The sequence below is a fragment of the Electrophorus electricus genome, chromosome 12 (assembly GCF_013358815.1).
Source record: "Electrophorus electricus isolate fEleEle1 chromosome 12, fEleEle1.pri, whole genome shotgun sequence".
Taxonomy (NCBI): domain Eukaryota; kingdom Metazoa; phylum Chordata; class Actinopteri; order Gymnotiformes; family Gymnotidae; genus Electrophorus; species Electrophorus electricus.
In genome coordinates this window covers 17,573,695-17,586,554 of record NC_049546.1, presented here as the reverse complement: position 1 = coordinate 17,586,554, position 12,860 = coordinate 17,573,695, and the positions used below count along the sequence as shown (strand labels likewise).

Below are 12,860 nucleotides of genomic sequence, written 5' to 3'. Positions count from 1 at the left end.
CTAAAAAGTCAATCAGTAGTCCTTCAGTACACCTTCAGTACTCCTTCATTCAGTCAGAAGTCATTAAGGCAGGGATAAATGTCCCTTATTCAAAAGTAGAACCCCATCGAACAGTCCTGCACCAGTGGCAGTGAAGACGTCGGCTTGATGGGAACCGCTTGAAAGATGAATGCAGGACATGAGAAGGATCATTCAGTGTAGGGAAAGGTCAGCGTGCCTCTGGGGATGGAGGGCGTCCGTTAATGACCGGCATCACGGCTGGATGCAGCCGTGCATGCCCCCGCACGGGCTTCTGGGTAGTCTGAGTCAGGAATTGTGAGGCGCATCGCATAAAGGCAGGGACATGTGCTGATCTGACACTGTTCTCACGCAAGGTGCTCAGTGCTTTCATCTATCAGAGAAAACAAAAAATGTACAGTCAAAAGAAGGAACAAAATCAAAAGAAGGAACAAAAAGCTAAATTAAAGGCCTTGACGTGCGCTTTGTTTGAGGTTTGTCACATTGATCTGCCAGCCGGCATGCTTATGCGTTTAACACACGTTCTTGATACCCATTATAATAAGTCGAGTTGTCGCAACTCCTGGTGTATCCACTGTCGCATGTCATGCACTTATGTGAACACCTGCGGTCGTACTTTTTGCTAAAAGCAGTAACGACAGTGGCCTTGCTATAGCAGGGGGTGCCACGTGTGTCCATTGCGATGCTGGCCCTGCAGAGTGCCACGCGTCCAGCGATGGATGATTCCTCAGCGGGTCCGTGAAGTTTGCTTTTCTGAGTGAAACTAATGGAGTGGGCGGAGCCTCCATCAAACTCTTGACAGTGGCTAGAAAGCACTGGCCTTCTGGAGTGCATAAAGAACGTTTTGCCATTTCTTTCATATCCATGTGAAAGATTTTTTTTTTTCCCGCTAGCTTTTTCCTGCTCAGAGATATTTCTTAGTTTCTTATTTGTTCTTATTTGTCACATACTACCAGTATATCAGAAGGCTATTGTTATTTTGTAGAAATATCTCCTTTGTTTTCATTATGGCCAGAGTGGTGTCCCACTGACTTTGTCAGGACATTGTCCTGCACTTCCCGTGTGCTTGTCTTGAGTCAGCTGAGCGAGCATGCGTGGCTCATCCCTTTGGCTCCTGAGCGAATCCACTCGCACCAGCGGACGGACGTCCACAAGGACCTCACCTTTCCCACCAGTGACCCTTCTCCTCTCCTGTATGTCTCCCCGGTGGGCTAATGTTCCTTTACACTCCCCTGCTTTCCAGCACAGATGAACGAGCGTGTGAGGGATGGCGCTACGCTGACGAGCAGGGAGCCCAGCCCTGAGTGGGTTCTTGAGTGGTGGTGTGTGTCATGAATGGGCTATGCCTGGACCCGCTTTTCTGCTCGCTCTCGCACTCTCTCGCTCAGCGCTGAGAGGATCGGCCTCTCACCAGCTCCCTCCACGTTCTAGTGCGAAAAGAAGAAAAAAAAAAAGTAGGAAGCGTGCACGGATCAAGACGGATTAAACCGATTACATCACAATCATCTGCATGTGCCGCAGGCGACTGGAGTCGGAGAACACTGTGAAACTGCTTTTCCATGATTTTTCCTGTCCATGATCTATGGCGAGATTAAGAAAATATGAAGGCCAAATGAAACGCTGTCTGTCATCACCCGGTTATATATTAGGATTACGTTTTTTTCTCTGAACATGTTGCAGTAGCTCTGTTACTTTACTGGAACTGTAAAAGCCATAAGCGTGGATGAGGAATGAGTTTCCTCCCTGTCTCAGGTCCAAGTTTTTGACCAACATCTGATTTATTTACATTTATGTGCTGAGTCATGTTCGGGCCCTGCTCTCGAAGACACGCTAGTAGATTAAGGCTTTAACAGTGCCAACATTGTGTAGAATCCCATTAGCTTCTATCAGCTGTTGATTATGGTAAACATTGTCCCAAGCAGTAATCCGACTTAACGCTCACATCTGTTTGCTCCCTGAATCAGCTGTGTGTGTGTGTACACACACACATGTGTGTAAGAGAGAGTGCACGAACTAACCGGAGCAGAAAATGAGAGTCTTTTGCTCCAAGCTGACCCACAGATGACAAGCGATTAAATTAATATCAGTTAATGTCTGGATAGTTAAGTCCCCATTAAAAAGAGAGTGATGTCAAAACAGGCTGGTGCTTCTGCAGCTGCCTCGCTAGCTTTTGATGTTGCCTTCAGAGGTGGTGTGGCGTGGGCTTCATTGATGCTTCATTAGTGTGTATGACTCAGCCCTGGTTGGATCCAGCTCTGAGCCTTTCTGCAGCCGCACAGAACATACGCGGAAGAAGCTCGTCGGGATAATGTTCCAGGTTTCGCCCCTGCTCTCATTCCCAGCACTGGCAGCCTTTTCCTGCTTGTCTGGCTGTGTGCCTTGAGCTCAGACTCTTGCCAGTGGTCCCAGCCTTAATGACCCTGGCAATGGTAATTTAGTGTTGCGAACGTGCACCGCTGCCGGTCCCTTGGCGTGCCAAGCTGGATGTGGGCGTGTGGTGCTGCTGTTTGCCGCTACCGTGCACTCATTGCAGCGAGAGTCGCCATAATTAGGTTGCTGTGCCGTTAAATACATCATGCCTTTGTGAGTCATATTGGCCTCAACATTAGGCACTTTGTTTTAGATGAATGTCCTTCTCTGGGCCCCTAATAAAGTTTATTGGGGGGGGTTGGTATAAACTCTGTACTCATCATTCCTGCCAAAGCTTGTACAAAAGGGAGGTAATGCTTTATAATGAGTATAAATCACACGTGATCCTGATGAATCCACGTGAGTTTCTGTCAGGGCACGGATGCACGTGAGCAGAGGTGGGTAGTAACACACATTTACTCAGATGAGTAGCACCGCTTTGCTTCGGTCATGAACAACGAACAGGCGACATTTTCCCACGTGGGACCCAAATTAAATTTATGAAAAGTAGTCTGCAATATATCATTTTCTTTAAGGATCTGTGTGTGAAATCGGTGCTCTCTCCTAATATGCGTTATTAATATGGAAGTAAAGTGTGGTCCAATATCTATAAACTACAACCATCAGAAAAACAGCTGAACTAAACTCATGGTGTGCAGCATTGCACAGACCATTTTGAGGCATATTTTCAAGAATATAAAGGTTTCAAGCTTATAAAAATGAATGTTATTTTTTTTGTCCACATGCAGGCACAGATGTTAGATATCTAGGACATCTAGATAGCTGGTCTGGCTAATCAGTTGCCTAACTGCAACATAACTATAACAAACAGTAAGCTCTCTAGTAATATTCACACATATTGTACAATTGCAATATTTACCTGATATAAAAAAACCTCAGCTTAAACATAACACATGAACTAAGTTGGACAACGACCCAGAGCAAAGAAAAAACGTTATTTATTATGTATTTTTGCATGCTGAATCCAGATATGTTCTCAGGGTTTTGTACCCATTATATTTACATCAATATGTATGACATTTAGTGGACGTGATCTACCAAATTGCTTTTAGCTGTCTATTTCGAAAACTCAGAACCAATTACACTAACATCATTATGTAGAGTAGGCCTATGGAAAATCGATACCAAGAAAAGTGGAGACCCTCTGTGTTGGCAGACAATTGCTGGACACTGAAGAGGTTTCTGAAGCCAAATATTCACGAAATTCATGTACAAGAGTGTACATATTTTTTATGTAATAACAGCCTTATTTATGAATAAATAATAGGTACTTATTGTAAATTTCACTTAAAGCCATGCCAGGAGAGATTTAGAACATTTGAATTCAGTGTAAAAAAACAAAACAAAACTTGGAGGACCACATGTTTATATATAATCATTTAAATGACTACTTTTACTTCTACTTGAGTAATTCTTATTTTAAAGTAACAGTATTTTTAATTGAATACACTTCTTGGCTACCCTACCCACCTCTGCATGTGAGTCAGCTTGGATGTAAATCCGATGGGATTTAGTCCATTTGGGAATACCTAGGAATTCTCTGTCCTTGTAGTGTCTGTTTCACACAGATCTTTTTTCTTTATCTAAATGATGCTCAAAAGTGTAGCAGTGAGGCATGATCCTGCTTTCTCTCTGCACAGCGTGGTTCATGTGGGCAGGCCCTGTCATCTTTAAACGCTCATATATCTGCACCAGCCCACACAGCAGAGGGTTCACTTAGGGTAATGCCATGACTGTACACGAGCTCACAAATACCGTTGGTAGGAAAGTGTGTGAGGACGGTATTCCTTTACACCCTTCCATGTGGACTTGAGGGAAGGTACAAAGAATTTAATTTCAAAAAGCCACTTACAGCACCACTTAGGAACTCCACTGAGAGTAGTAGGGCCCAGTTTACCGCTTTTGGGTACCTGGCTTCCGTAGCAGGGCAGGGGGGAGGAGAATGCCACTCCTTGTTCTCCTTCCTGCACACACATGCAAGTTCAGTCTCAGGTGAGAGCTCTGGCATTGCTAAAACAAAATGAAGCTGTCATGGTGATAAATGAATGTGGACAAGCAAAGGTCATCCCATGTAGGCCTTGCTGGACCTTTGTGTTAGTTTTTGAATGCCGTTTATCACTGTGTCTTAATTAAGCTCGGTCTTCTAAAGAAAAACGGTTCTTACAGACAAAATCCACAGTAGTTTTTAATCTAGACTCAAAGTAAATATCTGGAAGAAGGTAATTGAATATTTCTTGTGCCCACACTAAAGAAGCCACAGATTTCTGTATTCCATATTCTGTGTTACTGCATCTTATTGTGTAAGCCCGTGTACCATGTACTATATAAGGCTGTGTACTGAAAACTTCTGCCCAGTGCTGGTACTTTTAATTAGTTCATGCTTTGGAGGTGCATAAAGCATAATTCTCCTGTCATATGTGCATAATGTGATGCTCTGTTTCTGCTAGTCTCAGTGCAAGACACCTTTCAGAAAGTCCCAGAAAATCCAGGAAATGTAGTGGTTGCATTTGAATAGAGTGGTTGCTTACAGTGGCTCTTGTTGCGTGTCTGACAGTGAAAGCCCCGCATCCAAATTTTTACAACTGACCAAAGTACAATGGTCAAGGCTTGCATGAGCCTGTGATAGCCAGTTATGTAAGCACTTATCAGTCACTGAGTGAAGAGGTTCTAATTCATCACTTAACAACAGTGAATATTACAGGATGAACTTGAGTCCTTTATGAGGTATTTTACATTAAACTGAGTTATTAAGAGTCACTAGCTGGTGTAGGAGGTGGCGTAGGAGCTGGTATACGAGGTGGCATATAACCTGGTATAGGAGGTGGTGTAGGAGCTGGTATAGGGGCTGGTGTAGGAGGTGGTGTAGGAGCTGGTTTAGGAGGTGGTATAGGGGCTTGTGTAGGAGGTGGTATAGAGGCTTTTTTAGGAGCTGGTGTAGGAGGTGGTATAGGGGCTTGTGTAGGAGTTGGTATAGGGGCTTGTGTAGGACGTGGTATAGAGGCTGTTTTAGGAGCTGGTGTAGGAGCTGGTATAGGGACTTATGTAGGAGGTGGTATTGGGGCTTGTGTAGGAGGTGGTATAGAGGATGTTTTAGGAGCTGGTGTAGGAGCTGGTATAGGGGCTGGTATAGGAGCTGGTATAGGGGCTGGTGTAGGAGGTGGTATAGAGGCTGTTTTAGGAGCTGGTATAGGAGCTGGTATAGGGGCTTGTGTAGGAGGTGGTATAGAGGCTGTTTTAGGAGCTGGTGTAGGAGCTGGTATAGGGGCTGGTGTAGGAGGTGGTATAGAGGCTGTTTTAGGAGCTGGTATAGGAGCTGGTATAGGGGCTTGTGTAGGAGGTGGTATAGAGGCTGTTTTAGGAGCTGGTGTAGGAGCTGGTATAGGGGCTTGTGTAGGAGGTGGTATAGAGGCTGTTTTAGGAGCGGGTGTAGGAGGTGGTATAGGGGCTTGTGTAGGAGGTGGTATAGAGGCTGTTTTAGGAGCTGGTATAGGAGCTGGTATAGGGGCTTGTGTAGGAGGTGGTATAGAGGCTGTTTTAGGAGCTGGTGTAGGAGCTGGTATAGGGGCTTGTGTAGGAGGTGGTATAGAGGCTGTTTTAGGAGTGGGTGTAGGAGGTGGTATAGGGGCTTGTGTAAGAGGTGGTATAGAGGCTGTTTTAGGAGCTGGTATAGGGGCTGGTGTAGGAGGTGGTATAGGGGCTGGTGTAGGAGGTGGTATAGGGGCTTGTGTAGGAGGTGGTATAGAGGCTGTTTTAGGAGCTGGTGTAGGAGCTGGTATAGGGGCTGGTGTAGGAGCTGGTATAGGGGCTGGTGTAGGAGCTGGTATAGGGGCTTGTGTAGGAGGTGGTATAGAGGCTGTTTTAGGAGCTGGTGTAGGAGCTGGTATAGGGGCTGGTGTAGGAGCTGGTATAGGGGCTGGTGTAGGATGTGGTAAAGAGGCTGTTTTAGGAGCTGGTGTAGGAGCTGGTATAGGGGCTGGTTTAGGAGCTGGTATAGAAGCTTTTGTAGATTTAGATCCTTTTTCTACCATTGCTGAACTAGATGTGTGTGCTGGGATTTATTGGCAGGTTATGGTAAAAGCTATTGAACACGGTACGCTAAGACTGTGTAATGACCATGACTAGTAGTGCACAGGATAGTCATTTACCAAACAACCATGAAAGATATGAAGATTTATGATGCCCCCTTGATAGCCTTGGGTATTGATTTTCTGGATCTTAGCAGTATTTCTCTCTATGTCCATATTGTTCATCTGAAATGAAATCAAAACCTTTTCAATCTTCTCCTGTTTAAGTGAGCTTCTTTTGCAGGGCTTCCTCTAACCTCTTAAAGACCAGTTGACTTCAAAGTGATCTTGCTTGATGTTGCACTTTCAACAGCGTGATGCTGTATTAGTGTCCATTGCTTAGCCATGGCTGGGACTGCCAGTTTTCTTTTCTACACTCCTGAACAATCTTCTATTTCTGAGAAGGCATGAGAGAAGCCTTGCCTCGTCCTATGGAGGGTTTCTTCATTTAAGTGACCTCAGTGTAGGTTACATTGGCCTGCTGGTTCATCAGTGGTTCACATCGTTAAGGGAGAGTTCCTCTGGGATTAGGTCCTCATAGCTCTCTCCAGACTTATAAGATGCCTTTTTAGTCATGTGGCCCCTGATCCTCCTCTTCATGTTCCATCTGGTTCACTCTGGTTCACGGTTTGACAGCAATTCACACCTCTGGAAGAGGCTTCAGCTGGAAGTGGGTCCTGGCCGCATAGGGCCTCAGCTGAGAGGGGCTGTACCAAGAGGTCAGACTGGGGTCAGTGATTCCTCCTGGCTGCCGTGTTGCTGCGATGCCACCGTATGGAGGGGCGGCGGCTTTGCTCGGCTGCGGCGATGCGGGGCTGGTCTTTTTTGGGGGCCGCTCTGAGCTGCTTGTGGTTCGGAGCGAGAGACTGGCAGTGAGCCTGGGGAAGCCAGTGTGAGGAGTGGTGTGGGAGCTGGTAAGGCTAACGAGCCCCCAGTGATGGCCTGAGTCATGAGTCATGGCCTGTGGGGGAGAGAGGTGTGTGTGGGCCTAGCAGGGCTCATCCGCATGTATGGGCTCTGGTGAAGGAGCAGCGTAGGGTGTGTGGGCTCCAGTGCAGGGAGTGTGCAGGCTCTTAGAGATGCCACTACAGGGTGTGTGTGCTCTCTGCTAAGGGCAAAGCTACTTTGCAAGGTATGGTCAGGTGTGAGCTACATCGGTAACCAACAATACTGCATATCCAGATTTTATTATTAAATGTGTCTTTTTGAAGTTTTTTTCCAGGCCCAGTGTCTTTGCACACACCCTCTGAGTTACACCACAGGGTCACTGGCTAGAGTTTAAGGTCTAAATAATCAAGCTCACTTGTTCACTTACTCTATACAATTCACCATTTAACTAAAAATTCAGGCACAGAGGGCATTATATAGATGCCTTGGTGACAAATATGACGTGATATTCTGATGTTTTCAGTGTCCCTCCTACGCTGTTACTTCTCTCCCAAACTATAGAGCCAGACAAACAACAGGTTCCAGATCAGCATTACAATGCTCCTTGTTTGTTTTGGGCTGACACTGATGGCTTGCTTGTGCAGTGGTTTTCCAATGAGCTCATCAAACAGATCAGACAGCTCATTAGGGTGACCTGGCATGCTCACTCCTGCCAGACTTGGAGCTGCTCTGCCTCGCACACGGTCTCTCAGCGTGCCTGCCGCTTTCATCGCCAGACAGTAAGAGTGCGAGAGTGCACGCGATGGATTCCTCCGGAAAGGCCTTTCATAGTTGGTTTTCTGTAATAAAGAGAACCACAGAATCCTCCAGAGTGCTGCAGCAGAACTGGGAGCAGCAACACCATGCTGCAGGACCTTAGGAAAGTGCTTGGGTGCTGTTTCTGTCCTATTGTTTTTTTGCAGTGTCATGCAAATTGCTACGCTGGGAAATGTGTTCGAGTAGAGATACTTCCCTTCTAAATCTTTCATGCCACTTAAACTTTGTGAGCCCAATTTCCAGACCATTGGCCTGAATGATGAGGTTGCAGCCGTCATCTAGAGGCTTGACGTGAGTGTCAGTCCTATCCCCGAGGCTTGTGTGGTTTGAGGACACAGGGAATTTACTGCTGCGGAGGTTTGACTATAGCTCATGTGACTCCATAGGATGAAGAATTAAGTTCCTACCAATCATTATCATTGACCAGTGTCTTCCCTGTAAAATTTAGGACACCTGTCATCTATTTAAGGGCTGGCAGCATGAGTTGTCACTGTCCGTCATGTTAACTCTTCCAGCATCAGCCACCACTCCAAAGTTCCAGAGACGGCGTTTCAGCACCACGGACAAGGACACCCATCCTCACTGCGCTGATATGGCAGGGGCTAAGAGGCGTAGATTGAGGCCCATCACGCGGCTGGCTGACAGCTCATTTTTGGGAGGCGTGGCTGATGGGGAGCTGGTGAACCACCCATCCATCAGACTCCCCACGGCCCCACCGTACGCTTCCCGTTGGCGGCCAGCCGGCTGCTCTCTGCCTCGCTGGCTGGCAGGCCGTAAAACATAGGCCCCAGCAGGACATATCTCATCTTTATTGCCTCTGATGAGACTGCAGTTAACATGGCCATTAATAACCGTGGGTGGAATTAGGCCTTCAGAGGAAATCTGGGAAGAGGGGAAACTTTTGTAAGGAGTAGCTCCTTTCTTTCAAAGCAGACCCCAGCAGCTGCAGAGGAACAAGTGCAGGAAGATGTTATTATACACTGCATGACAGGGTGTAATGTTCTCTAGACGTATGCGCAGGATTATCAGAATGTAGCAGGCACCGTTCTCCAAAGTGGTGAACTGGGATAAAAACTGCCAGCAGATGATGCTATGGTGAAAGGCATTCATTGGTCGGGTGGAATGGACTGGACAATAGGGGTCACACTCTATACTGATTGGATGTACTGACTATAGCAGATGAAAAGTTCAGCACTGTTGTCATATGAAGATCTCAAAACGTGCCTCACGCCTCGGAAGACCTGTGTAGTCTTCACTTTTCTACAGGTACTTCTGTCATGATCCAGAATTGGGAAACGTTAATGAAATAAACCAACAAGACTTTCAGAGGGCTATTGGTGATTAGCCAGTCGTCTGACATCAGTCCAGTCACTTCCGTCCTCTTTGGAAGATTTTGGACACTGGTGCGGTTTGGAGCGTGATCCTACAGGCCTGAGTCAGCCTTGAGTCAGCAGAGAGCTGTGTGACACTGTATGCCAGGCCTACTGACCCCTGCTGGTTCACCGTGAAATTCTACCTTCTCAGCCTGCAGCACCTCCAGCGTGAGAACTCCCTATGGCTCTGCTCAGATTAACACACATGCCCCCACCTTCTGTGGGTCTCAGCAAAGGGACGTTCATTATGCCAGTCTGATGGTACAATATTTTAAAAATCATTTCTTTATTTATTTATTTTAAAGAAATGTTCTCCTAGTTTCTAAGAATGGTGAGCGAGGCAGCTTCAAGTGTCCTTTCAACAGGGCTTTTGAATGATCTCCGCATCCTTGCTGGGCTCTGAATAGAGCAGTGCACCTGCCAAAGCTCATGCATTTCACACAGAACCAAATTAGCTCCAAAGTATCTGCCTGCGCACGTGTGTGCACGTATGCTCTTGTGCGTGAACGCGTGTGCGCAAGTGTGTGTGCATGTGAGAGAGCTTCTCTTCTTATCAGAAGTTGAACCACGTGAAGGTGACACATCGTTATTTCATCCCCCATTCACATTTTGCTTTTTAATAACATGCCTTTGGGGTATAATTACCACAGCAAAAGAGCATTGTGTCAGCAGGAGGTTTTGTCCTGAATCTCCCTAATGTACTGTATAGCTATAAAAAGTCTTTAATTTCAACTCCCAGGAAGTAGGTTAAGCAACCTGCTGCCTGTGAAGACCTCTGTGCAGGCCTCCTGCTTTAACTACCTGTAGAAATGCAATGAACATGGACCCAGTGCATGTAAACAGGTCTGCAGTCAGGCCTTGGCCCCATCTAGTGTCCTGTGATCTTGGAGCCGGTGCATGTAAACAGGTCTGAAGTCAGGCCTTGGCCCCATCTAGTGTCCTGTGATCGTGGATCCGGTGCATGTAAACAGGTCTGAAGTCAGGCCTGGTCCTCCCGTCTGCTGTCCTGTGATCATGGATCCGGTGCATGTAAACAGGTCTGGAGTCAGGCCTTGGCCCCATCTAGTGTCCTGTGATCGTGGATCCGGTGCATGTAAACAGGTCTGAAGTCAGGCCTGGTCCTCCCGTCTGCTGTCCTGTGATCATGGATCCAGTGCATGTAAACAGGTCTGGAGTCAGACCTTGGCCCCATCTAGTGTCCTGTGATCGTGAATCCGGTGCATGTAAACAGGTCTGAAGTCAGGCCTGGTCCTCCCGTCTGCTGTCCTGTGATCATGGATCCGGTGCATGTAAACAGGTCTGAAGTCAGGCCTGGTCCTCCCGTCTGCTGTCCTGTGATCATGGATCCGGTGCATGTAAACAGGTCTGGAGTCAGACCTGGTCCTCCTGTCTGCTGTCCTGTGATCATGGATCTGGTGCATGTAAACAGGTCTGGAGTCAGGCCTTGGCTCGTCTGGTGACCTGTGAACATGGACTCAGTGCATGTAGGCAGGTCTGGAGTCAGGTCTGGGCCCCATCTGGTGCCTTGTGGTGCAGAGATCTCGTCTGCTCCCACTTGGACATGCAGGCTCTGAGGTTTTACCCAAGTGTGTTTGACCCAATACTGTATGCATGGGAGACAGTTGTTACTAGACAGTTGTTAAGTCATCTTGTGCAACCTTTTTATTTTGGGATGTGTGCGGGTGTGCATGTGCGTGTCTGTGCGCATGTGATTGTGATTGTGATTGTGATTGTGATTGTCTTGGGCATAAGTGCACAATTTGAGGTTTTTTTTTTTGGTTTTTTTTTGCGGGGGGGCCGAATCCCAAAGGAAGACATAAAGAATGTGGAAGTGCATGTGAGCGTGCTTCCACACCTAGCTTCCTGTGCACATGCATGGTCTGCGTTCCAGTGCCGTTTCCTCTCCTCTGCAAGGTGACGTGTGACGGCATATGGGGGGAGGGGCACATTCGTGCACGCCGGTGTTCCTGACGTTCGAGGCCCAGAGGATCACGCTGGAAAACGTGGGGCTCTGTGATGGGCGAGTCCTTCACCACTCGTTCTCCCCACGTTCACCCCCCACCCCTCACTCCCCTCACTGGCTAACTGCTCTCGTTTGGGTTCACTAATTTTTATGAAGTACTGCATATTAATCCTAATAATCTCTCTTTCTTTGTTTGTCTCTTCCTTTGTTTGACTGGCTCTTTTGGTTTGTCTCTCATCCTCTCTTCCTCTCTCTAACAAGCTGCAGGGTGTTGTGTTATTGTTAACTGCTCTTGCATATGAAAGTGTTGTTTACCTTCTTTGCTTCTGCCCCACCCCCTTTTCTGTTCTCTCCACCCCCCCTTTTTTTTTTTTTTTTTTTTTTTTTTTTAAATCTGTGTGTCGCCTGTGGTTCTGTTGCTCTGAGCGCCTCCCCCCCTCCCCCCGCCCGCCCCTCCTCTTCTCTAACCCTGCGTTCGTTTCGTTGCGGCCCACCCGCAGTCCAGGATGACACGGCGCCAGGTACCCAGGAGTACATTATGTTGCGGCAGGATTCCATCCAGTCAGCGGACATAAGGAGCAAAGGCTCCCCGATTCGAGCCAAGTGTCACGAAATCTTCTGCTGCCCGCTGAAGCAAGTCGTCCTGAAAGAGAGCGCGGAGCCCGAAGGTTTGTCCGCAACTCACCCACGCTTTGTTTTTTCCTGCTTTGCTTCCTTTTTGCCGTCGTAAGCTTTGCCAGTGGTCCTCCGATGCGCTGCTTCTCAAAGTTTTAGTTGTTGTGGTTTTGTCTTTATTTTCTTTGCCCTATTGAAGAACATTTCTGTCCCAAACCTCTCTCGGTTGTGCACGTGTGTGTGTGTGTGTGTGTGTGTGTGTGTGTGTGTGTGTGTGTGTGTGTGCGTGTGCGTGTCTCAGTTTGGAGAGTGCTTCAAGCGTACGGTCTCCCTGGGGGGGCATGCCCTCCTCCTGTGTCATGCGCGCCTGTGTGTTTGTCTGCACGCGCCAGGGTGTGCGTGTGCGCGCGTACATGCGTCATCCATCGCGGTCCACTTTTCCCGGAGAGACTGGAGGCCCAGGTCCGTGCTTTCTCAGAAATGCATGCGCTAATAAAAAGCCGCAGAGGACCTCGGTGGGCCGTAGAACCCTCTCCAGTACGGCCACCCTGCAGATTAACAGTATAAATCACAGGAACGGACCGCAGCCGCGCAAATGGCCTGCGCCTTCTCCCACGTTACTGGTGTTAGCCCCGCCCCTTCCAGCCCATGGCCTGGCTCATTGGTCATGTCCCTGTCCTTCTCTTCTGGTTT

The 12,860-nt window shown here is 47.6% G+C and overlaps 1 protein-coding gene across 3 annotated transcripts in view; it reads left to right on the top strand.

The window, feature by feature from the left end:
* fgf13a (fibroblast growth factor 13a) overlaps positions 1-12,860 on the top strand; it is an 83,047-nt gene that overhangs the window by 28,249 nt on the left and 41,938 nt on the right. For 2 of the 3 annotated variants that reach the window (XM_035531955.1, XM_035531956.1), the window contains exon 3: positions 12,053-12,220. The exons of the other annotated variant lie outside the window; for it this stretch is intronic. In XM_035531955.1, the coding sequence (XP_035387848.1) occupies positions 12,053-12,220 (168 nt within the window). The remainder of the gene's footprint in view (positions 1-12,052; positions 12,221-12,860) is intronic. 3 annotated transcript variants of the gene reach the window in all.